This window comes from Muscardinus avellanarius, assembly GCF_963383645.1.
Source record: "Muscardinus avellanarius genome assembly, chromosome: 6".
Classification (NCBI taxonomy): Eukaryota; Metazoa; Chordata; class Mammalia; order Rodentia; family Gliridae; genus Muscardinus; species Muscardinus avellanarius.
In genome coordinates this window covers 53,493,315-53,519,661 of record NC_137791.1, presented here as the reverse complement: position 1 = coordinate 53,519,661, position 26,347 = coordinate 53,493,315, and the positions used below count along the sequence as shown (strand labels likewise).

At 41.4% G+C, this 26,347-nt stretch overlaps 1 protein-coding gene across 1 annotated transcript in view; it reads left to right on the top strand.

The window, feature by feature from the left end:
- Window positions 1-10,531: 10,531 nt before the first annotated feature.
- METAP1 (methionyl aminopeptidase 1) overlaps window positions 10,532-26,347 on the top strand; it is a gene marked incomplete at both ends in the record, with an annotated part of 51,760 nt that continues 35,944 nt past the window's right edge. The window contains 2 exons of the mRNA XM_080697192.1: window positions 10,532-10,645; window positions 25,302-25,353. Of these exons, the coding sequence (XP_080553318.1) occupies window positions 10,532-10,645; window positions 25,302-25,353 (166 nt within the window). The remainder of the gene's footprint in view (window positions 10,646-25,301; window positions 25,354-26,347) is intronic.

Here is a 26,347-nt window from a genome sequence, read left to right as displayed (position 1 = left end):
TCCCAGATTTTCTTTCTTTTTCTTATTTTGCGGTACTGGTGATGGAACCCAGGGCCTTTGTACCTTTGAGGTACACCCACGCTATATATTTTTTTTTTGTTTGTTTCTTTATGAACAGTGATCCTCCTGTCTCAGCCTCCCAAATGGTTGGATTACAGGTGTGCACTACTACACCCGGCCCTCCAGATTTTATTTCTGATTTTTTTTTTTGGCGGTACTGGTAATTGAACACAGGGGCATTCTACCTCTGAGCTACATCCCCAGCCCTATTTTTTATTCTTTATTTTAAAACAGAGTTTCACTAAGTTGTAGAGGGCCTAAGTAGCTAAGACTGGCCACGAACCTGTGATCCTCCTGTCTCAGCCTCCCAAGTACTGGGATTACAGTGTGCACCACTACACCTGGCTTTTTATTTCTTATTTGGAAATGGGGTCTTGCTAAGTGGCTGAGGCTGGCTTTGAACCTTCAATCTTCTGTCTCTGCCTCTAAAGTACTGGGATTGCAAGTGTGTGCCACCACACCTGGGCTCATTAAATTTTTTACTCTTCTAATGACCCAGCTTGAGAGTGCCATCTCTTTCCTGCTGGGTTCTTATAGAATATATAGTCTCTCTCTTTGTCTCTCCACAAACCCCAATGTTTTTAACATTTAAAATAATTCATAATTTTTAAATCAAGAAGGGAAAGCTTTTATTGAGTATTTAGTATACAATCAAATACCATGGTTGGGTTAAAGGTTAGGGGCAGAGAGAAAAAGAAATTAACCTTTTGGTAAAAGAAGTCACAGTTTAGTTAAATTTCCAAACTTATTGGCTTACAATTCTCTTTTTAGAAAAAAAAAATCACTCAGGGACCCTGTGGGTGCTTTCATTGCCTTCTTATTTTTAACAATGCTCCCAATTGCACTAGAGGCTACTATTGCCTCTCCCGGTTGTTCCCACATCCTCCTCTGGGGGTGGTTTTGGTATCAACAGACTTTGGAAATCTATGGTCTAGTAGGATAGACAGGTGAAAAATAAAATGCAAGGAGCCATAGTGGTTCTGACCCTGGACTGTGGCCTGGTGAGGTGGTACAGGCTTGTAATCCTAGTACTTGGGGAGCTGAGACAGGAGGATTGCTGGTTTGAAGCCAGCCTCAGCAATTTAGCGAAACCTTGTTTCAAAACAAAACTAAAAAGTATTGAGGGTATAGCTCAGAGGTAGAATGAGCTATACCCCCAATACTTTTCTGGGCTAAATCCCCCGGGGGGTGGTGGGGGGAAGAGCCAGGTGTGGTGGTACAAGCTTGTAAACCCAGCATTCGGGAGGCTGAGACAGGAGGATCACTCGGTTTTCTGACACCCTCAGCTACTCATTGAGGCCCTTTGCAACCCAGTGAGACCCTGTTTCAAAATAAAGAATAATAATAAAAAAAATAGGGCAGGGGCCAAAGCTTGGAGGTCGAATGCCCCTGGGTTCCATCCCCAGACCTGCAAAAAAAAAAAAAAAAAAGATAAAAATAAATAAATAAATAAATAAAGCAATGTGGATCTGGACTCAGTGGCACATACCTGTAATACCAGAATACCAGTACCTGGAGGGTGAGAGAGGGGAGGATCAAAGGTTCCAGGCCATAAGGCCAGCCTCAACAATTTAGTGTTATCCTTAGCAACTTAGCAAGATTGTTTCAACTTGAAAAACAAAATAGAGCTAAGGTGGAGTTCAGAAGTAGAATAGCCCTGGGTTCAATCCTCAGTACCAAAACAAAAAACAAAACAAAACAAAAAAACATAGGATGTACAGTGCTATATCTACCGTTCTAGCTACTTCAGAGGCTGAGGCAGGAATGGGACCCTATCTTAAATCAAACAAAATATGATACTAAAACCATGACATTTCTGGCCAGATAGAACTGAATTCAAGTCCAGGCTCAGTCACCTACTTGCTATATGACCTTAAGCTACAGAAGTAAAAATTGTCTGGGCACAGTGGTGCATGCCTCTAAACGTAGTACCTGGGAGGCTGAGACAAGAGGATTGCAGGTTGGAGACCAGTCTCAGCAACTTAGTGAGACCCTGTTTCCAAATAAGAAATAAAATCATTCTGGGAGTATAACTTGGAGGTAGAATGTTTCTGGGTTTAATCCTCAGTACACACACACACACACACACACACACACACACACACACAAAAAAAAAAAAAAAAAAAGGAGAAGCTGTGCTGGGGATTACATCCTAGAGAGAAATTTAAAAACCTGCCCTTTATTTTGAAATAGTTTCAAACTTATTAAAAAAAAACCTGCAAGAACACCAGATTTCCTATTTGCTCTTTAATCTTTTTTAATACTTTCATTGGTGCATTGTAATTATACATCATAGTAGGATTCAAGGTACATTCATACATGCACACGTCATGTGGTCTATTTTCCTCAGTATCCAGGTTTACTAATTATTAACATTCCATCACATTTTCCCCTTTTGTCTCCCAGTACACACACACACACACACACACACACACACACACACACACACCAGTGTACAGTTAACTACATTGTAACTTTCAAAGTCAGAAAACTCCAACAATCTAATTTCTTTTCTAGCAGAATCATTTTTTTCTTTCTGGTACAAATTCCAACCCATGGCCCAGTATTGCATCTCATAGTGTCCTTGGCTCCAAAACAGTTTCTCAAATCTTTGTCTTGGGAACATTTGCATTTTGAAGAACACAGGTCAATTATGTTATAGATTGCCTTCATTTTGGTTTTGTCTGATGTTTTCTCTTTAGACTCAATTATGCATTTTAGGCAAGAACACCACAAAAGACTTACTCTTTCCTACAGAGAGGTATATAAAAGTGGATTTGCCCCTTACTGGTGATTTTCACTGTGCATGTGTGTGTGTGGGAGGGGTACTGGGGATTGAACCTAGAGGCATTCTACCTCCAAGCTATCCTCCCAGCCCTTTTTATTTTGAAACATAGTCTAAGTTGCTCAGGCTCCCGTTAAATTGCTGAGGCTGTGATTGAACCTGTGATCCTGCTGTTTCAGCTTCCCCAGTACTGGGATTACAGCCATGTGCCATTGCACCAGGCTGGTGATTTTCGTTTTGATAATAGGGTTACAAGGGGAATCTGCCAGGTTTCTCCACTGTAAAGTTACCACCTATTTATTTAATTATTTATTGCAAAACTAGGGATTGGATCCAGGGGCATTCTACCTCTGAGCCACAGTCCCAGCCCTAAACTGGCCAAGAACCTGTATCCTCCTGTCTCAGCCTCCCAAGTACTGGGATTACCTACACTGGAAGCCAGGGGCTTTTCTATCTCCGGGTTATACTCCCAGACCTGTTGTATACTTTACTTGGAAACAGTCTCACTAAGTTGCTGAGAGCCTCACTAAGTAGCTGAGGCTGGCTTCGAACCTGTGTGATCATTCTGTCTCAGCCTCCCAAGCACTGGGATTATAAGTGCTGGGATTACCATGCTCGGCTCACTGGGCTTCCTTTTTAAATAATAAATGTCTTGTGGGGAATTACAATGAGGTAGGTAAAAATAGGGCAAATAATACAAAGAATGGTAATAAAAAACCCTGTGATGTAGCAATTCCATTTTTTTTGTGGGGGGGTGATACTGGGGATTGAACCCAGGGAAATTCTATCTCTGAGCTACCCCCACCTTACTTTTTTTTTTTTTTAATTTTGACACAGGTTCAATAGGTTGTGAAGTCCTCACTAAGTTGCTGAGGCTATCCTTGAACATATGATCCTTCTGTCTCAGCCTCCCAAGTTCTGGGATTACAGACATGTGCCACCACACCCAGCCCAGCAATTCCATTTTTTTTTTTTTTTTGTGGGTCTGGGGGTAGAACTCAGGGGCATTCGACCTCAGAGCTACACCCCTTGCCCTATTTCTTATTCTTTATTTTGAAACCGGGTCTCACTGAGTTGCAGAGGGCCTCACTAAGTAGCCGAGGCTGTCTGCGAATCGAGATCCTCAGGTCTCAGCCTCCTGTATGCTGGGATTACAAGCATGCGCCACCATGCCCGGTTTAGCAATTCCATTTTTAAGAATGTATTCTAAACCAGGCATGGTGGTGCATGCCTATAGACCCCAGCATGTGGGAGGCTGAGACAGGAGGATTATAGATTTGAGGCCAGACTCAGCAACTTAGTGAGATCCTGTTTCAAAATAAAAAGGGCTGGGGGTATAGCTTGGAGGTAGAATGCCTCTGGGTTTAATCCCCAGTAAAAAAAAATACACACACACACAGACACACACACACACACACGTGTGTGTGTATGGATGAATGCAAAGTTCTAGCTAAAATGATATTCACTAAAGCTTTTTTATAGTACATAACAATTAAGGATAAGCCAAGTTTCTATTATCAGTGGACTTAGTTCAGTAAACTACCTGATATATAGTCACTAAAACATACTTAATTAAAAAGAAAGTTCACACACAAAGAAAGTTCACAATTAAAGCAAATAACTGCTTTGTATGGTATGGTCCAGTTTTTATTTAAGAATATTTTAGGGCCGGGCGTGGTGGCACACGCTTGTAATCCCCGCGCTTGGGAGGCGGAGACAGGAGGATCGCAAAGGTTTGAAGCCAGCCACGCTGGCGTAAGAGACCCTGTTTCAAAAATAAAAATAGGCAGCACCAGGCTCCAGAGAGGAAGGTAACTCATAACAGAGCTCAGAAACCAGAGAGGAGATACGCCGGCCTCACGCCTGAGAATGTGGCAGCAGCGCCTTACTGCTGGCGGCAGCGGCGAGTTCACCGGAGGGCACCAGACCAACTCACTCAACAGCCCACCAAGCTCCTGAGAGGAGCGGCGGACAGCGAGCCAAGATGAGCCGCTGCGGAACAGCCAGGAGGGATTTGGCAGATTTCTCGGTGCAGGGAGTAGCTAAAGCTCCAAGGGGCTGGGCTCAGCGCACCCTGCAGGGACTCAGAGTGGAGTTCAAAAACAGAAAAGAAATACGCCAGCCTCACAGCCAAGGGCGTGGCAGCGGCACCATATTGCTACCGAGGGCAGCAGCAGCGAATTCACCAAGTCCACAACAGCTCCATCTGTGCACTCAACAGTGAGTCAAATTGCGGCCCCTAGAGGAGAAATCCCAGTACTGTACTCCCAGGGACTTGACCCAGTGGGGGAGTGGTGGTGGCAGAGATATTACACCATAGGGGAATGCCCAACCTGGCACCTCCCATGGTCTAAAGCAGCCTCTATCGACTCCCAGGGTCTGAGACTCTGCGATACAACCCAGTAAAGGAGTAGTGGTGACTGAGATACCACAGACTCGAGATCCACAGCACCTTAAGTGAAGTCATAGTGACCCAAGGGAAGAACCCAGAGAAGGCACAAACTTCCGAAATCATGGGAAAGAGGAATAACAATGGAGCAATGAATGCCCACAACCCCACAACATCAGAACCTGATAAAACAGAAATTCAGAGATTTCTAGAAGATCAAATCAGGAAAATAACTGTAGAAATAATAGAGGTGTTTCGAAAAGAATTCAGAGAGAGCCAAAGAGAGATAAAGAATGCACTTAATGAATTAAAGGCCTTAATTCAAAGTACAAACAACCGATTAGACCACATGGAAAATAGAATCTCGCTCCTAGAAGATGATCATTCAAAATATGAACGCATAGTTTCTAATTTAGAAAAAAAAATCCAACAGCAGGAATCTGACATTGAAGAAATATGGGCCCATTTTAAGAGAGCTAACCTAAGAATAATTGGAATAGAGGAGAGAAAAGAAGGTGAAACCAAAGGAATTAACAATCTTTTCAAGGAAATAATAGCAGAAAATTTTCCAAACATAGAGCAAGAGGTTGATACACAGGTCCAGGAAACTTATAGAACCCCTGTTAGAGAGGATCAGAGAAGAGGATCCCCACGCCACATAATTGTCAAAATGACCAATGTGGAAGCCAAGCAGAGAATCTTAAAGGCAACAAAAACAAAGGGCCAAGTGACATTCAGAGGCAAACCAATTAGAATCACTCCAGACTTCCCAAACCAAGTCATGAGAGCCAGAAGGGCTTGGAGTAACATATTCCAAACTCTGAAAGAAAACAACTTCCAGCCAAAAATTTAGTACCCAGCAAAACTTTCTATCAAATTAGATGGGGAAATAAGAAGCTTCCATGATAAACAGAAACTGAAGGAATTTTTGTCTTCAAAACCAGCGCTAAAGAAAATACTCAAAGAGATTAACTACAAAGAAGAAATAGGTAACACACACCAGAACCAGAGAAATAAGATTTTCCATCCAACAGACAAGATTGGTTATCTGTGGAGATTCATTATTTATGTTAGTCTTTTACCTATCTCTACATTGTATTGTTTGCCTTTATTGTTGCTAATTTTTAGGATTTCTAGTTGGAATATTAATATACCTTCAGATATAGCATTTGGAAATATTTTATCCCATTCTATCAGTAACTTTTAACTCTGTTTACATTGTCTATGGAAATACAATATTTTTTTTATTTTTTAGGGAGTTTGTATACTCTTCTGTTGCCTGTGCCATTGAAATCATATCCAAGAAATCACTGCCAATTTCAATGTTGTGAGGTTTTATGACCCAGATTTTCTTCTAAAAGTTTATAGTCTTAAGATTTATATTTAGGTCTTTTATCTATTTTGAGTTAATATTTGTATATGGGATTAGGTAAGGGTCCAACTTTATTCTTTTCCATGTAATTATTATGTTTCAACAATATTTAGTTAAAAGATTATTATTTCCACCACCAAATGTTCGTGGAAACCTTGTCAAAAATAACTTGACAATATAGGGAAGAATTTAGCTCTAGGCTTTTATTTAACTCCAATGGTTTATATATCTGCCTTTAGAACAGTACTACACTGTTTCAATTATTGTAGCTTTATATGGTTTGAAATCAGAAAATATACATCTTCTAGCTTTGTTCTTCTTCGAGATTGTTTTGGATATCTAGAGTCCATATTCTATATCAGGATAGATTTTTTTCTGAAAATAAATAAATAAATGTATGATAGCATCACCTAAAAAAAAAGAAAAGAAAAAAATATTCTCTGGTAAGAAAGAAAGTAAAAAGAAATATTGAACTGTTATCTTTTAGTCATCAAAAGCTTGGTATCAGACAAATGAAACTGTTTTGTGAGATTATCATCGTTAATATTGGATAAATTGCTATAAAACTAGATGTCAACCACTAAGCCAAGCATGGGAAAGAGGGATGGGGAGGGAACGGGGTGGGGATCGGGTAGGGGCTAACTGGGCGATGTGTGCATGTATGTCTACAAAAGTATTTTCTTTTTACCATTATGATGTATGCATACATTGCACCAATAAAAAATAAATAAATAAAAAAATATATAAAATAGGTCTGGGAGTGTAGCCCGGAGGTAAAAGTGCTTCCAGGAACCCCAGTACCACCCCCCCCCAAAAAAAGAATATTTTATGTATACATTTACAAATATACATATACATACAAACATGTATATACATACTTATTTGGTTGAGTTTTTTATTTTTGCTGTATACAAACATTTTTATTAATCGGTTTTGTTCTGTTACTTATATGTAATGTTTATACAGCATAACAGTTATTAAAAATAAAATTAGTATGACCAGGCATGGTGGCCCACGCTTGTAATCTCAGCATTTGGGAGGCTGAGACAAGAGGATGGCATTTTGCAGCCAGTCTCAGCTACTACTTAGTGAGGCCCATTGCAACTCAGTGAGACCTTGTTGCAAAATAAAGAAAAAAAGATAGGGCTGGGGGTGAAGCTCGGAGATAGAATGCCCCTGGGTTCCATTCCCAGTACTGAGGAGATAGAAAGGAAATAGGCAGATAGGGAAAAGGCCTTGGTAGAAAAAAACTAATTTCCTGAGTTTCCTGAGGGGCGACAAATACCTGAAATTCCAAAGGCTCAGAGATAAGAAGGCCAGAGCTTCACAAAGCCATCTGTTTACTAATCAACAAACCCACCAAACAAGTCTGGCATTCCTGAAAAGAGGCCCTTCAAAGGACTTGCAAATACCCTATGCAAATTCTGAGAGCTGCTTCCCAGAATTCCCAAAGTCACCCTAACCAAAAAAGGACTTGCAAGTGGTCAGGCCTTTGCCTTACTCAGCAAAATGGGGCTTTCCCTCTCGGGACTCCCTCCCCTTTTGGGGAGCTGTTCTCTCTCTTGCAGGTTGGCTCGGGTGACTCAAGTAGCGACCTGAAGGCCTCTGCTGGACATCATGGCTGATCAGGCCCCTAGGGGTGACCTGCACCTCTTTTCTGGCAGATCGCGTGGACTCTGGGAGAAAGTAGTTTGCAACTGATGGGCACTTTGCTCGGGCGACACTCGGGTAGTGACCCTGAAGGCAGCTATTGGACCCCGGAGTTCCGCCTGCCCCTTCGGGGTGTTCAGCCACTTTTCCTATTCTCTTCTGGCAGATCGCGTGGACTCTGCACCTGAAAGCAGCCTGCACTTGAAGGCAATTCAGCTTGGGTTACTCTCAAGTATTGTCCTGAAGGCAGCTGCTGGACCCCAGAGTTCCAGCCCCTTTGGGGGTGTTCGGCCACCCTTGCCCCATTCCCTGCTGCTTCCAATAAACCTTTTACTCCCCTTCCTGAGGTCTGCGGGTGTCATTCTTTGCTCACCATAGACAAGAATCCGGTAAGGAAACGTCAAGTTCCTTCAAGAGGGAACTCCGTTTCATCTCGAGGAAACGCCGGGTTTCCTCTCAAGAAACCCCCGTTTCAGTACCATTAAAAAAATTATATATATATAGTTGTAGCGAGCATAACTGTCCACAGCCAATTATTAGTCCGTCAAGCCACACTTCATTACAGGTTCGAACCTGGACCCAAGCGCATGTGTCTCCACATAAGCGGTAAGGGCCAAGATCGCCATTTGGGTGGGATTTTTATACAACATCTTGCAAGTCTGTTACATCATTGATGACGCTTTTTGAATTTACAGCTTCCATCCAATAAGGTAACTTGTATAAACCATTTTTAAGATAATAGGGTAGAGGGAGGGGGTTTAGCTAGGGCGGATGACCTTAACTAATAGGTAGACTTAAAGTTTAAACTTATTTAGGACTATTTAACTTAAAAAAATACTCTTGTACATTATTGATCAACATTATTAAAGCAATTTCTTAGCAACTACACTGCACTGCACTCTCATAGCACTGTTATAAAACTTTAACCTAAAATTTTAAACACAACTATATATATATCATACATATGATATATATCATATATATTCATTCATTATATATATATATATATATATGAATTATCCTGGTCTACTCACATTTGATTAGATAGCAACAGTTCACAGTATTCATTTGCTGATCAATACATAACTTCTCTTTGTAGTGACAGAAGTTATTCAAGCACAAGTTAGATAATAGTGTATCTGGAGTTGTGGTGGCACATGCCTGAAATTCCAGTACTTGGGAGGCTGAGCTAGGAGGACAAAGGTTTGAGGGCAGCCTCGGAAAGCAGTGAGACTGTCATCAACCTAATGAGACCCTGTTACAAAATAAAAATAAAATACGGCTGGGGGTACTGCTCAGGGGTAGAATGCCCTTGGGCTCAATCCCCAGTAAAACACACACACACACACACACACACACACACACACACACACACACACGAGGAAAAAGTGGCATATCTGGGACGTACTTGAAAGATTTAGACAACAGGTTTGCATCTCATAACCCCTAAAGTTTCCTTTAACTCTGACATTTCATGGTTATCAACATTCTCTTCCGTTTACCCCTTAAACAATCAGCTAGGATAAAACAATTGTACTGAGTCTGTTACTAGCACTCCAGATACTAAATGGTGGGAAAGTGGGATGGAAATAAATAGGGGGCACTAGAGGACAGAAGGCCCCACCGCTGGCTCTGTGGTCCTCAGGCTTTAGGGCAAACACTGTCAGTGAGAAATGGACTTCCAGAAGGGAATTACTTTCCTGGGAGCGGCCCCTCGGTGAAGACCTCAGGGTATAGGCCTGTGTAGACACAGCGCTCCTGAGGGCTCCTGGCCGCGGGGGTCCCGGGTGGGGTCTTGCTCCCGGCCTCCACGTGCGCGCCGCCGCGGAGAGGGCGGAGGGCGGGACCCCAGCTGCGCGCGCGGGCGAAGGCGGGGCGAAGGCCGCGGGGCTGGGCGGCAGCCGCGCGTGGGCGGGGCTAAGGTAAGGGGCGGGACTCCAGCTGTGCGCGGGCGAGGGCGGGGCGAAGGCGGCGGGCGGGGCGGAGCGGCAGCTGCTCGTGGGCGTGGCGAAGATGAGGGCGTGGCGGCAGCTGCGCGCGCGGGCGAGGGCGGGGCGAAGGCGAGGGGCGGGGCGCCAGCTGCGCGCGCGGGGCGGGGCGGGGCGCGTAGCGTGTCCGGGCCGCCCGCGCTCCTCCCCCTGCGCGCCCAGCCCGCCGCGGGCCCGGCTCCTCCCTCGGCTCGGTCGCCGTCCCCTCCTCTCCCCTCCGCCGGGCCGTTCTCCCCTCCCTCCTCCTTCTCTTCCTCGGTGAGGCGCTCCTCCCGCAGGCAGGAAGCATGGCGGCGGTGGAGACGCGAGTGTGCGAGACGGACGGCTGCAGCAGCGAGGCCAAGCTCCAGTGTCCCACCTGCATCAAGCTGGGCATCCAGGGCTCGTACTTCTGCTCGCAGGTGGGCGCCGCTCGGGGCGGGCGGCCTCTGCGTTCGCCCTCCCGCGGCCCCCTCGCGGGGCTCGGCGCGCTCCTCCTCTTCCCGCCCCGCCGCCCCTGGGCGCCGAGGTCGGGCCTGGGGCCCCGCGCGGCGGGCGGCCGCGGCCATGGCCATGCGGGCGGGCGGCCGGCCGCGGAGGCCGGGCTGGGGCGCGCGGCAGGGCCGGCTCGGGCCGCAGCCGCGGGGCGGCGCCGCCAGGTGTGGGCCGCGGCCCAGGTAGGGCGCGGGCGGCCCGGGCTTGGCGCGGCCGCGGGCCGGCTCGGGGCAAAGCGGCACGCTGGGCCTGGAGGGGTGCGCGGCCGCGGGACGCCCGAAGTCGCAGAGAAGGTGGGAAGCTAGAGCCAGCCCCACTTCTTTACGTTTCACGACTGCGTTTTGACACTTAAGCAACTTTGGGGTGGGGTAGGGAGGGGTATGTGTAATTTATTCTTTTCCTTTGACAGCCTATAGTGTTAATTTAGAAACCTATAAGTTAACGGGACGAGTCCCTTCTACCCGGTAAGGCTGTATAGTGTATTTGTAAGTTCTATGTACTGGAGCAACCCCGGCATTGAATGGGGTTCTGAGCGAAGCGTGTTTCCGTGTTTGTGTTTAAGAGTACCCAAGTGTTCTGCTGCATCTGGAGGCTCAGAATAATGTCAGGGCGGCAATAACTAACTCCCTTAGTTACGTTCGGGACACATGAATATTCACATGTTAAATTGGGAGTTTTTTGGGGGAAGAAGAGAGCCCGAATCCAGTGTCTAAAGGCCTGGTTGTGCTGCTGCCCCTGCCAGCTCCTGTGCCATCTTCCATTAGTCAAATTACTTAATCTTTTAGAGGTCTAGTGTTTCCCTGTACAGAGGAGAGGGGATGATGATAGTTTTCCTTATGTATTTCGCAAGGTTATTCGGAGATCCAAATTACACCATGAACGTAAAGCATAGCCTTTTTTTTTTTCCCTCCTTCGGTACTGGGGATTGAACCCAGGTTGATTTTGCCTCCAAGCTACAACCCCAGCCCTGTTTTTATATTTTATATTTTTATTTTTTGTGGTACTGGGAGGCTTTTCTACCTCCGGGCTATCCTCCCAGACCTATTTTATATTTTATTTGGAAATACGGTCTTACTAAGTTGCTGAGAGCCTCACTAAGTAGCTGAGGCTGGCTTTGAACCTGTGAGATCCTCCTGTCTCAGCCTCCCAAGTGCTGGGATTACAAGCGTGAGCCACCACGCCCGGTGCCTTTTGCTTTTTTAAAGGATGCCAGTACAGTTTAACACTGCTATATGTAAAAATTGAAATGAATAAGAATAAAAATATACGTTAAAAGATACAGATACAAGTATATTCAAATACAGAGTATTTAAGTATAAAGTATATAAAATATAGGTAAAAGTGAACATAAAATCGCTAAAGTTGCAATACATAAGCCCTGTAAGAGATCTTATCTGTTTTGTAGGTTTTGTTTTACATTGGATATGATCTTTGACCTTGTTGATATCATTTGGAAAAAGTTGCACTTGGAGAAGTGTTGCTTGGTCTAAAAATAGTCTTGGGGCTACTACTCATGCTAAACCTGGTGCTGGGTTCTTTTGATTCTTTTAGCATTTTCTCATTTGTTGAGGCTTTTGTGGGAACTAGACTTAAAAATAGTTTTCTTTTGAAAACTGTGTGCCATCTGAATAGAATAATGTAGTTTACACCAGTTTTAAAATTTGGTGACAGTTTGTAATGATAAATGATTATGTACTGACACTTTTGCTAAAATTTAAAAAAACTGCTAAGAAACCATGTTCATCAAATGTAGGTGATATTTGGTAGATAGAACATTGAATCATTGGAGTTTGTGGGAAAATGCTGTATACATTGGTGAAAACATTCAGGGTTTATTTAGTATGGTAGGGTGGGTGCCTCATGTTGAATTCTGAGGGCATATTTTTGCTACCTCTGTTGTATCTGTAGTCAAACATATTTGGAGTGGCTCTTATAACTGTTTCTCTTCCATTTCTATTATCACCACCTATCAATCAGTTTTAAAAATCTGTCACAAAGCCAGTTGTGGTAGTTTTTTCATTTCTTCACCATAATTTCTCACCTTGCAAACAAACACCCAAAAAACCCAACTAAACAAGACTTTTTGTACAGAAGTTATTTTCCCCACAGTCTGATTATGTTTATTCCTGTAATGGAGGTCCCATTGCTTTTGGGGCTCTAGTCCCACAATTATCATCTGTCTTCTGAATCTAGTTTTATTCTCTTGCTCTGGTCAAAGGCTATGTTTTCTTATCCCCAATGAAATCACAGCTATTTAAGTCCTGTTTTGCGACCTTAATCAAGTCACTATAACTTTTTCTAAGACTGTTTCTATATCTGAGATGAAACTAAGGCTTTTCTTGCCACTTCTGTGATTTATTTTCACTAGAACTGGTCTTCTCTACTTCTTACTTCCCTGGTCCCTAGCCTGACTGTCTAGCCAGCTTGTCTTTGGGAACAAGTAGAATAAAGCTACAGAGGCCTTCTGTAACACTGTAAGAGGTCTTTACCAGTTACTCTGTGGCACCATCTTATTTCCTTTATAACACTTTATAAAATCTGTAATTACCTTATTTTTTAGAAAACAATTGAAATAATGTCTTTTTTTTTTTTTTTTTTTTTTTGGGTCTGGGGATGGAACCCAGAGGAATTCGACTTCTGAGCTACACTCCCTTCCCTATTTTTTATTCTGAAACCGGGTCTCACTGAATTGCACAGGTCTCACTAAATAGCTTAGGCTGTCCCTGAACCTGAACTGCGGTCCTCCCATCTCTAAAGAGCCACTGGAATGCTGGGATTACAAGCGTGTGCCACCATGCCTGGGCAAAATAATGTTTTTTAGTTAGAAGGTGAGCTTTATGAATAAGCTGTCTTGTTTATTGCCCTGTGCTTGTTCCCTAGTACCAAACTGTGTGCAGCAAGTGGTCAGCACTTGTGCGAGCTAACGAACAAGAGTATCAAGAGTCAGAATAGACGGTAGGCTGCTGCATTTTAGTTACAGCTCCAATCTTTATTAGTTATGTGACTTCAGTTAAATAAGCTTTCTGTTCAGGTGTTTTTTTTTTTAAGGTACTGGAGATTGAACCCAGGGGTGTTCTACCTCTCAGCTACACCCCTAGCTCTATTTTTAATTCTTATTTTGTAACAGGGTCTCACTAAGTTGTGCAGGACCTTACTAAGTAGCTAAGGTTGGCTACAAACCTGTGATCCTCCTGTCTCAGTCTCCTAAGTACTGGGATTACAAGTGTGGGCCACCACACCTGGCTTTGTTATGATTATTATTTTTTTGTGGGTCCAGTCTGGGAATGGAACCCAAGGGCATTCGACCTCCGAGCTACACCCTGTGCCCTATTTTTTATTCTTTATTTTGAAACAGGGTCTCACTAAGTAGCTGAGGCTGTCCAAGAACTGCGATCCTCCAGTCTTAGCCTCCCGAATGCTGAGATAACAAGTATGTGTCACCACATCCAGCTTTTCTTTAAAGGACAAAGTAATTTCCCTAATTGTATAATGTAGAAAAATAGAAAATACAGATAAAAGTAATTAGATAATTTCTGGAAAATTTCTAGTGTGTATACTTAGGAACATGTTATGTGCATATATTTGTTCTTTTTTTTTTTAATCTAAATGGCACGTTAGTAAAATCTTACTGTGGAAGGCTCATGTCTTGGCTACATTCATGTTACCTTCTGTAAAAGCTGAACAGTAGAATGCTATTGATGAGCTATCATTTATTTACTCATGATTGAATTTAGTTTCCATACTCAAGCTATTTATTCTTCAGTAAGTTTCTGTGAAATTTTAATCATTTTTATTTATGAACATAGAATAATTGTAGAACTAGAACATGTACACAGGCTGAACTAGTCCGTCGTTTTTGGGTTGGGCATGATGGTGCACACCGATAATTCCAGTATTTGGGAGGCTGAGACAGGAGGATCATAAGTTCTAGGCCAGCCTCAGCAACCTAGTGAGGCCCTGTTCCAAAATAAAATAGGGCTGAGGGTATAACTTTAAGACAGGATGCCCCTGGGTTCAGTCCCCAGCATTCACCCCTAAAAAAAGCGCACACACACACACACACACACACACACACACACACACACACACACATCATAGAGTTCTCACAGAGTACTTAGTGGGTCATTGTTGCTTCTAGGGCCTTTTGATGGTTACTGGGGTTTTGACATTAATTATACTTGTTATAGTAGAACCTGTAAAAAGTGAACATCATTTGGTTAATAGGTAATCAAAAGTTATATAAGTCAGCCAGTGTGGTGGTGCATGCTTGTAATTTCAGTATTTGGGAGGCTGAGACAGGAGGATTGCAGGTTTGCTGCCAGCCTCAAATATTTAGTGTGGCCCTCTGCAACTTAGTGAGACCCTGTTTCAAAATAAGTAATAAAAATAGGGCTGTGGGTGTAGCTCAGAGGTAGAATGCCTTTAGGTTCTATCCCCATTACTGCCAAAGGGGAAAAAAAAAGTTATACAAGTCTTTAATTTTTTTGGTACCAGGGATTGAACCCAGGAGTATTCTACCTCTGAGCTATATCTACAGCTTTTTTATTTTTTATTTTGAAGCAGGGTCTTGATAAATTGTTGAGGCTGGCCTTGAACTGGGGATCTTCCTGTTTCAACCTTCCATGTATTGGGATTACAGGATTTTGCCACCATGCCTGGCTACAAATCTTAATTCTTGAGTTTACCTTTTTGGAAACTGAGGACCATTGGAAATTGCAATAATCTTACACTGTTTACTTAGTTTGCATGTTGGAAAGATTTTAGTCATAGGTTTTTCTAGGTGAGTCTTTTTCTGGTTTGACATTTGCAAAATTTTTAGTTTGGTCTTAATAATCTTGGGAATAACAGATATAAACACATTCCTAGCTGTAGATATTATGGGATGGGGGTGGGGAGAGAAGCAGGAGCTGGTGACTGCTTCTGTCTAAATGAGGAATTATCTTTAGTATTTTTTTTGTGTGTGTGTGGGTCTGGGGATGGAACCCAGAGGCATTTGACCTCCGAGCTACACTCCCTGCCCAATTTTTTATTCTTTATTTTGAAACAGGGTTTCACTGAGTTGTGGAGGGCCTCACTAAGTAGCTGAGGCTGTCTGCGAACCGCCATCCTCCTGTCTCAGCCTCCTGAATGCTGGGATTACAAGCGTGCACCACCACGCCCGGCTTATCTTTAGTATTAATACAAACCTGGTTAGATGTAATTTAGACAGGAATACATTATGACTATAATCCTATTTGCTTTCTCAGTTTTAACATGATATATTCTTTTTATTTTGATGTATTTTCTTTTTTTTTTTTTGGTGGTGGTGGTACTGGGGATTAAACCCAGGGACATTCTACCTCTGAGCTACACCACCAACCCTTTTTTTGAGACAAGGTCTTCCTAAATTGCTTAGGGCCTCACAAAGTTGCTGAGGTTGGATTCAAAGCTGCTTCAGACCTCCTGTCTCAATTTCCCAAATTTATAGGTGTATGCAGTCACACACAGCTTATTTTGATTTCTTTGGTTAGTAGCAGTCTTGTCTTTGGCTTTGAATAATGAACAGTTCAAAACTCTGTAGGCAAAGCATGCCTTACTCAATGCATGTGTTTGGTAGCTATAGGTGGACTCGTAAGAAGGACCCTGTGAAACTTTCATTGCATTATATGCTGTAAGTAAGTTCCATTGTTTTTGTTTCTAGTAATGTGTCTGCTGTATTTCAAGACTTCAGCCTAACAGGCTAGAGCTGTGCCATGTCTCTTATAAAGCATTCCTATCGCCTGATTAGCTAGGATCCACTATAAGCTAGTGACTTATTTGGATCATATGCCCAAGCCTTTAAAGAGTGGCTGGGTATAAATGGTAAATTAAATTATTTCAGCATTTACCCCTGCCATTATAAAGTAGGAGGCAACAGAGACTTCTCCATGTTATAAACTTCAATGATCTACCTTGGTATTAGTGGAAAAAGGTGGCCCTTTGCATCCGATTCAAAAGGTAACCATATCTTCCATCATTTTTTTTTTTTTTTTTTTTTGGTGTGTATGTGTGTGTTAGTAAGGATTCAACCTAGGAGATAACCCCCCCCCCCCAGTCCTTTTTATTTTTTATTTTGAAATGGGGTCTCACTAGGATGCTAAGAGTCTTGCTACGTTGCTGAGGCTGGTCTTGAATCTGCAGTCTTCCTGTCTTCAGGCACACACACGGCCTCCATCAGATTTTGAGATTAATTCTTCCGTAAGATTGATCAGTGTGAGTGCAATTAGGGTACAGACCTGACATGACTTCTTCTGATTATTTTGGGATGGGTTTGGCCTTTTGAATATTGATAACTTGGTGTTCTTTAGTATTAAAAAGCACAAAATGCAGAATAAATACAGTTATTACATGAGTAATTTGAAGAGGTCTTAAGTACTTAAAAATCATAATCTATGTAAACCTTGTTTTTTAAAATTTTTTGATGTTGAGAAAAAAAATTCAGCTGTGTGTGATGGCACGTACTTGTAATCCCAGCATTTTGAGGTTTAGACAGGAGGATTGCGGTTCGCAGACAGCCTCAGCCACTTAGGGCCTCTGCAACTTAGAATAAAAAATAGGCTCGGAGTTCGAATGCCCCTGGGTTCCACCTCCAGAACCACACATACACACACACACAAAAAAAAAAAAAAAAGAAAAGAAAGAAAGAAAGAAAGAATAAAAAATAGGGCTGGGGGTGTAGCTCAGTGGTAGAATGCCTGAGTTCAATCATGTTTATGCTTGCCCACATTTTTACAAGTGGAACCTTGAGTTTCTTCTGCAACATTCTTTGTTTGATACTACTTTCCTATGTGTCATCTATATTGCACATAGCTCTTAGTTCATTTATTGTTTTCATTGTTTTATGGTATTTCAGTGAATTAATATATTCATTCTGTTATAGAAATTTGGGTTGTACTGGGATTTGCTATTAATAAACAGTGCTGCTCTAAACATTTATGTAGCTAACTTCTGATGTTTATGTGCAAGAGTTTCTCTTGAGTACACATGTAGGAGATAAATTCTTGGGACATAGGATCTATTTTCAGCTTTATATGTTTTTGTGGTACTGGGGACCAAACCCAGGGATATTTTACCTCCAAGCTACAATACCCTCAGCCCTTTAATTTTTATGTTTGCAGCATTGAGGATAGAACATAGGGGTGTTTTGCCTCTAAGCTACACCCCTAGCCCTGTTTTTATTCTTTATTTATTTTGCGTTACTGGGAATGGAACCCAGGGGTATTGTACTTCCAAGATACACCCTCAGCCCTATTTTTTAATCTTTTTATTTTTGAAACAGGGTCTTACTGAGTTGCAAAGTGCCTCCCTAAGTAGCTGAGGCTGTCCTCCAGTCTCTATCTCTCGAATGCTGGGATTACAAGTGTGCACCTATTTCTTTGCTTGCTTGGTTTAGGCTTGCTATGTCCTCTTGGTTCAATTTAGGTAGGTTATATGTGCTTAGAAATATTTGCCTGCGCAGGGCGTGGTGGCGCATGCTTGTAATCCCCGCACTTGGGAGGCGGAGACAGGAGGATAGCGCTGGTTCGGAGCCAGCCTCACTGGTTTAAGAGACCCCGTTTCCAAATAAAAATATAAACATAGGTCTGGGAGTGTAGCCCGGACGTAGAAGGGCTTCCAGGAACCCCAGTACCAAAGGAAAAAAAAAAAAAAAGAAAGAAATATTTGCCTGGCTTTTAAAATATTTATTTATTTATTTATTTATTTATTTATTTATTTATTTATTTATTGGTGGCTCTTGGGTTAGAACCCAGGGGCATTCTACCTCTGAGCTCTACCCCATCCCGATTTTTTATTCTTTATTTTGAAACAGGGTCTCACTAAGTTATGGAGGGCCTCACAAGTGTCTGAGGCTGGCTGCAACCTGTGAACCTTCTGTCTCAATCTCCCAGGTACTAGGATTACAAGTGTGTGCCACTATGCCTGGCTTAGTATTGACATCTTAGCATGTTAAGTTCCCATCATGAGCATAGGATAGCTTTTCATTTTCTGTGCCATATTTAGTTTTTTTCTGCACTGTTTTGTAGTTTTCTGGGTACATGTCTTTTACCTCTTTGGTTAGGTTTATTCCTAAGTGTCTTTTTTTTTTTTAAGTTTATTTTTGAAGGAGGGTCTCACAGAGTTGCAAAGGGCCTTGCTAAGTAGCTGAGGTTTATGGGAACCGTGATTCTCCAGTTTCAGCCTCCCAAATGTTGGGATTACAAGCATGCGTCTTCACTCTCGGCTATTCTTTATTTTGAAATGGTCTCACTGAGTTGCAAAGGGCCTCACTAAGTAGTAGCTGAGGCTGTCCTCAAACTGCGATCCTCCTGACTCAGCCTTCCAAATGCTGTGATTACAAGCATGTGCTACCATGCCCAGTTTTTAAGTATCTTACATACTTTTTTTTTTTTTTCAATACTGAGGATGGAACCCAGGGGCATTCTACATCTGAGCTACACCCTCAGTCCTATTTTTTTATTCTTTATTTTGAAACAGGAGTCTTACTGAGTTGCAAAGGGCCTCACTAAATAGCTGAGGTTGTCCTTGAACCGTGATCCTCCTGTCTCAGCCTCCTGAATGCTGGAATTACAAGCATGAGCCACCATGCCCTTCTTTAAGAATCTTATTCTTAATGCTATTGTGAATTGAATTATTTTTTTGAATTCATTTTCTAGTTAATTGTTAGTATGTAGAAACAATGGAATTTTACCTGTTTATTTTGTATCCTGCAACTTTGCTGAATTCACTTATTTATTTGCTTGCACAATTTTTTTGTGGAGTCTTCAGAGCTCTTAAAATATAAGGTCCTGTCACCTTTGAATAGAGAGACTTTTCCTTCCTTTTTAGAGGCTTTTTATTTTTTTCATGCATATTTACTTTCGCTAGGACTTCCAATAGTGTTGACTAAAAGTGGAAACTGATATCCTTGTCTTTTTCTTAGTCTTATGGGAAAAGCTTTCAGTCTTTTACCATTGAGTATGATGTTAGCTGTGGACTGTTGATATTTGGCTTTAGTGTGTTGTGGTAGTTTCCTTCTATTCTATTCTAGTTTATTGAGTGCTTTTATTTTGAAGGAATGTTGAATTTTATATTTTTTCTGTATCAGTTGAGAGGATCATGTACTATATTACATTGACTGACTTTTTGTATGTTGAACTACCCCTTCTTTCCTGGAGTAAATCTCACTTGATCATGGTATATAGTCCTTTGATTTTAAAAAGGAGTATTTAGAAGAAGCTTCAGAAAGACTGTAATTAGTCTTACTCAATTTCAGTGTAGACAGTGATGTCTTCTGCTGTGCCTTGATGTCTTGTTTCTGTATTCATTACTGACTGTTCTATGACTGCTATAACAAGTTACTGGGTGGCTAACTAGCTTTTTTGTGTGTGTAGTACTAGTGATGAACCCAAGGGCATTCTCCCTCCTAGCTACACCCCCAGCCCATTTAATTTTTTATTTTGAATCAAGAGTCTCACTAAGTTGAAGGTCTTATCCAGTTGCTGAGGCTGTCCTTGAACGTCCAATTCAATCCTCTTGTCTCAGCCTCCCAAATACTGGGATTTCAGGCATACTCCACCACACCTGACTAAGTAGGTGGTTTAAAACAATAGAAATATATTTTTTCATAGTTTTGGAGGCCAGAAGTCTGAAATCAGTTTTACTAAGCCTTAATAGAATATAAAAGTTAAGGCTTGCTCCCTCTGGATAAATGTTCTAAGAAAAAATCAGCTCTTTCCTCCTCCAACATCTGGTGACAGCAGCATTCATTGCTTTGTGGCCTTATTACTTCAGTCTCTACCTTTCTGGTCACATTATCTACTCTTATATGTAATCTCCCTCTACTTCAGTTAGAGGGAAACTTTTGGTGACATTTAGAGCCCACTTAGATAATCTAGGATAATCTTTCTGCCACAAAATTCTTTAGTCATCTCTGCAGACCTTTTTTCTAAATAAGGTAACATTGACAGGTTCCAGGGATTAGGGCCTGCTATCTTTGGGTGGCCATTATTCATCCTACTAGAGTTAATCATTGCCATCTTCACTTCCACCTCTTTTTGGTCCATTATCAAGCAGGTGAGTGACAGATTTGTTTATGATACTATTCTTTGCATTTTTGATTCTCACAATTCAACATACTTTCTAACCAATGTATCTTCCAAAAATTAAAAGTGTTGATTTTCTTTTGATATGTTTGATATTTTCCTACTGTTATTAGTCCATGAGTGACATTTTGGGACTGAGACAGCAGCTCCACAAGTCATGAGGAGGCTAAGCCTAGTGTGTGCTTGTTGTTTTGTGATCAGTGACTGTTGCTTCATCTGGGTTTGAGGCAGAAAGACAGAAGACATGGTGTCAAATGAACCTGCCTTTTTTTTTCCCCCCTGCAGGTCTGGGGATGGAACCCAGGGGTATTCGACCTCCGAGCTACACTCCCTGCCCTATTTTTTATTCTTTATTTTGAAACCAGGTCTCACTGAGTTGCAGAGAGCCTACCTAAGTAGCTGAGGCTGTCTGCAAACCACAATCCTCAGGTCTCCGGTCTCAGCCTCCTAAATGCTGGGATTACAAGCATACGCTACCATACCCAGCTCCTATTTTTTTTTTTTTAATTCTTTATTTTGAAAAAGGGTCTCACTGACTTGCAGAGGGCCGCCCTATTTTTTATTCTTATTATTTTGAAACAGGGTCTCACTGAGTTGCAAAGGGCCTCAGTAAGTAGTAGCTGAGGCTGTCCTTGAACTGTGATCCTCCTGTTTCACCCTCCCAAATGCTGGGATTACAAGCCTGTGCCACCACACCGGGCTTGAGTTTTATTTGTAAAGTGGGGATAATGCAAGGGGAGCACATTGGTGCTTGTAATCCTAGTACTTGGGAGGCTGAGACAGGAGGATCGCAGGTTCGTGGCCAGCCTCAGCTACTTAGTGAGGCCCTCTGCAACTTAGTGAGACCCTGTTTCAAAAATAAAGAATAAAAACCAGTGAGGTGTGTGTGTAGCTCGGAGATAGAATGCCCCTGGGTTCAAACATCAGTACTGCAAAAAAAAAAAAAAAAAAAAAGAAATAAAAAATAAATAAAAAGGATAATGCCATCTGTCGTGTAGGATTTTTGTGAGAGTTAAATGAGAGTATAGATAGTAAATGGTAACTAACTACTCTAGTTGTTGTCTTCCTTATATGGTTTAATACTGACTTCTTATTCTGTATAAATGAGGCAGTACTGAGACTTTTATAATATCCCTCTCTTTTGTTGCAGAATTCTTAATATTTCTATCAGTTTTGTCCATGATTTCAGGAGGAACTGATCTTGTTGCCAGTTGTGAATTATTTTTGCAGTTTGACAACAGAGGTAAACTATTTTATCTCTTGTATTAGTTTTCTATAGCTGCCATAACAAATTATCACAAACTTGGTGGTTTAAAACAACATAAAAAGCCGGGCATGGTGGCGCATGCTTGTAATCCCAATATTTGGGAGGCTGAGACAGGAGGATCTCAGGTTCGAAGCCAGCCTCAGCTACTTAGTGAGGCCCTTTGCAACTTAGTGAGACCCTGTTTCAAAGTAGCGCTGAGGGTATAGCTCGGAGGTAGAATGCCCCTGGGTTCCATCCCCAGTAAAAAAAATTATTACAATTGGGTGGGTCAGAAGCCTGACACAGTGTAAGGAAATGAATGGCAAGTAACTGGAAAATAAAATTGACTGAATTACATTATGTGTGTGTACAAGTATGTAATAAGTATGTAAGAAGGAATTGCAAAGCTGGGCGTGGTGGTGCATGTTTGTAATTCCAGCATTTGGGAGGCTGAGACAGGAGGATTGCGGTCCTGGACAGCCTCAGCTACTTAGTGAGGCCCTTTGCAACTCTGTGAGACCCTGTTTCAAAATAAAGAATAAAACATAGGTCTGGGGGTATAGCTCAGGGGTAGAATGCTGCTGAGTTCCATTCCCAGTTTAAAAAAAAAAACAGAATCTCACTAATGTGTATAATTATAGTGCACACACAAAAAATTGGATCTCAGGGCTAACATCAGGTGTTGGCAGGATTTGTTCCTCTCTGGACTTGGGGGAGTAACCTGTTTGTCCTTTTCAGTTCTAGAGGCTGCCCACATTTCTTGATTTGTGGCCACCCTGCTTCACCTTCAAAGCCTGTAACGTGACATCTCTCTCACCTTGTTGCTATCATTACATCTTTCTCTGACTACTTCTGTCTCCCTCTTTTATCTTTTATGGACCCTTATGATTACATTGGACCATCTATATAAAACAGAATAGAGCTGGACATGGTGGCGCATGCTTGTAATCCCAGCATTTGGGAGGCTGAGACTGGAGGATTGCGGTTTGTGGACAGCTTCAGCTACTTAGTGAGGCCCTTTGCAACTTAGTGAGACCCTGTTTCAGAATAAAGAATAAAAAAAAAAAATAGGGCAGGGGGTATTGCTCAGTAGTTGAATGCCCCTGGGTTCTATTCCCAGACCTGCAAACAAACATAGAACAGAATAATTTACCATCTCTAGGTTAGCCTGGTAGCTTTTTAAATCTCTTTTGTCATATAACCTAACATATTCACAGGTTCTGAAGATTAGGACAGTGGCCTCTCAAAGGTGCTGTTACTCTGCCTACCATACCTTTTCATCCTCCCCAAAAGACTGAGTTCAGTTTTAGCTTCAAACTGAAAAGTCTTTGATGCTATAGAAATCTTTCTGTACATTGGAAGTCTGTTCAGATTGTAGGAAGGTATGACACTGGCTTTTTTTTTTTTTTTTTTTTTTTGACTTAACTGTTGCCAGTTGTGGCAGATATAGGAAAGTGAAGGTGAAGGAGTATATGTTGGAGCAGAATGGAGAAGCTGACCCTCTAGAGGTCCTTGTGCAAACTTTTAGGGAGGGTACCCTTAGCCTGTGAAGTGGTTTGATTGCTAGTATCCTAGGGAGTTTTCCTTCTGGGCTTTTCTCTTGGCTTTTCTTTTGTCTCTGTTTTCAAACTTAAACCATTTGTAGGAATATGTGAATTTTATTAGTGCTTTTAACAATTTGAGTAACTTTGAACTCATTGGAGGAGAGGAGATAAAAATCAAAGCATAAATAAGGTCTAGATGTGGTTGAATTATTTTTCTAATTACTTGAATTCCTTAGTTGAATTCAATTTCTTGTGTTAATTCTCACAATTTTTTACTTCTAACTGGTATCTAAAATATATTATAGGAAGTTATTTTTCTAAAAGAGAAGTCTTGTCTTGCTACTTATTCATCTATTCTAATTAACTAGCAATTACTCATAGAATCTCCCAGACCTTCTGCTTGGGTTTGGGCAGCAGTGGTGAACTTTAATACAGATCTTTCCTTTGCAAGGCTTACTACTGAGGGCTGTCCACACATAGTGAACATGGTTCCTGCTCAAATGGGTGATGTAATGTGTGTATGATTAATAGGGAATCTATGATAAATAATGAAAGACTCTCAAGTTTTCTGTTACTTTTTTTTAAGTGTATGATTGATTAGTTGGTTAATGGGTCTTTTCACAAACTTCAAAATACTTTGTTAAGAGCTGGGTGTGGGAGCACATGCCTATACTCCAGCTAATTGTGAGGCTGAGGTGGGAAGATCATTTGAGCTCACAAGTTTGTGACCTGCCTGGGCCACATAGGGAGATTCCGTCTTAACAAAACACCCAACAAGCCAGGTGTGAGGGCACACTCCTGTAATTCCAGCTATTTGGGTGGCTGAGGGAGAAGGATTATAAAGTTCAAAGCTAGGTTGGACAACTTAAAGAGACCCTATCTAAAAAAAAAAAAAGGGACTGGGGATGTAGCTCAGTGGTGGAGGACTTTCTGAGCATGTGCCAGGCCATGTTTTTAATCCCCAATACCTCACACAAAAAAGAATTTGGTGAGATAAAATTAATTAAAATATAGCCATACTCTTCAACATATAGACTAATCTTTCTTGCTTATTTGAAGTAGAGTTTAGATTGCCCCTTTTTGTTTGTGTAGGTGTATGTGGTACTTGGAACTGAACCGAGGGACATTCTACCTCAGAGCTATACCTCCTGCTCTTTTTTTTTTTGAAATGTTTTTGAGTCTGTCCTTGAACTTCCAGACTCTAGTTTCCATCTTCCAAATACTGAGATTATGGGTGTGTGCCCACTACACTCAGTTTAAATTGCTTTTTGAAATAACATTTTGAATACATGTTATTTTTAAGCTTTTTCTAAATATTTAACTTGCAATTCCACACATTCTGGTTTTTGCAGAAAGTTTTCAGTAACAACTGTTTATTGAGAGCTTGTTTGGAGGTTCTAGCAGAGGAGCACAGCTACTTGTATACCCTTGACTGAAGACTGGTCTTTTTCTATTCAGGGAAGGTCCTCTGTTCTGTGCTCAGCTTTGGGAGGGATGCACATGGAGCGTGAGGGAGGAGGGGACACCCACCTAAGCCAGCCAGATCAGCAGAATCAACCCTGACGATCAGTGGGGTGACAGATATTGAAGCCAGATGGCCCTCACATCCCAACTATTTTCTATAAATAACATTTCTTAAAAATGTTTCTAATTAAGAAAGGTCTGCTACTAATTTCCTTGTGTGCTCTTTTAGGAGTGTTTTAAAGGAAGTTGGGCTACTCACAAGTTGCTACATAAGAAAGCAAGTAAGTAAAATCACTTATCTTTATACCATTTGTCATAGAAGTGGATTTTGTGAGACAAGATATGAATTCTTCAAGTTAGGAAAGTATATATGTGAATGTGAAATATCTTGAAAGAATAATGTTCTTTTATTTTTGTTATGTATAATCATGTAAACAAAGCATGGCTGAATAATATCTTTGTTAATCTTGGTTCATATATTTGGCATGAAAACATAAGATCTTTACTGAGATAAAAGAGATTTGCTTGACTAATACTTGATAGTGCTCTCATCTTTTGGCATTCTCTTGTCTTTTCTAGAAGTGCTTGCTTATTGTAGACAGAAAACACGATCCAGATACCTTTTGCTTTTTTTTTTTTTTTAGCTTCAGTTTATGTTGCTTTTTCTACAGAGTTACATATAGTCAGTCCTCCCTGTCCTTGGGTTTCATATCTATGAGTTCCACATCCAGTAATTTAACCAACTGTAGAGGGAAAGTATTCAAAAAACAATTTGTATTTGTACTGAACATGTACAGACTTCTCATTATTTTCTAACTACTTACATTTTAAATAGTATTTATCTTAGTAGTGCATTAATAGTGTTTGTTTTATATCACACTTGTATAAAGTGTTATAAGTAAACTAGAGATGACTTAAAGCACATGAGAAGATGTGCATAAATTATATGCAAATACCATGCCTTTCAGATAAGGGACATACATATCCTAGCTGGATCCTGAAATCAATCTCCTGGGAATACTGAGGGATGACTGTGCTTTGTTGTTTGGGATTTGGATGTTCTTATTCATAGTCTGATGTTTAATTTTCTCTTTGAAAATTACTTGTGTGATACCACAACATAAAACTGTTAGCTGCTTCTTAGCTATTGCTGTCAGCTACACTGGTAGAGCTGAGATATTCAAATAGCTTCTCTGCTTCAAGTACTTGTCCTTTGAATTTAGTGTGAATTTAGTGTGGCTGGCTAAGAAGGCCATCACAATTACCTGGAGCATT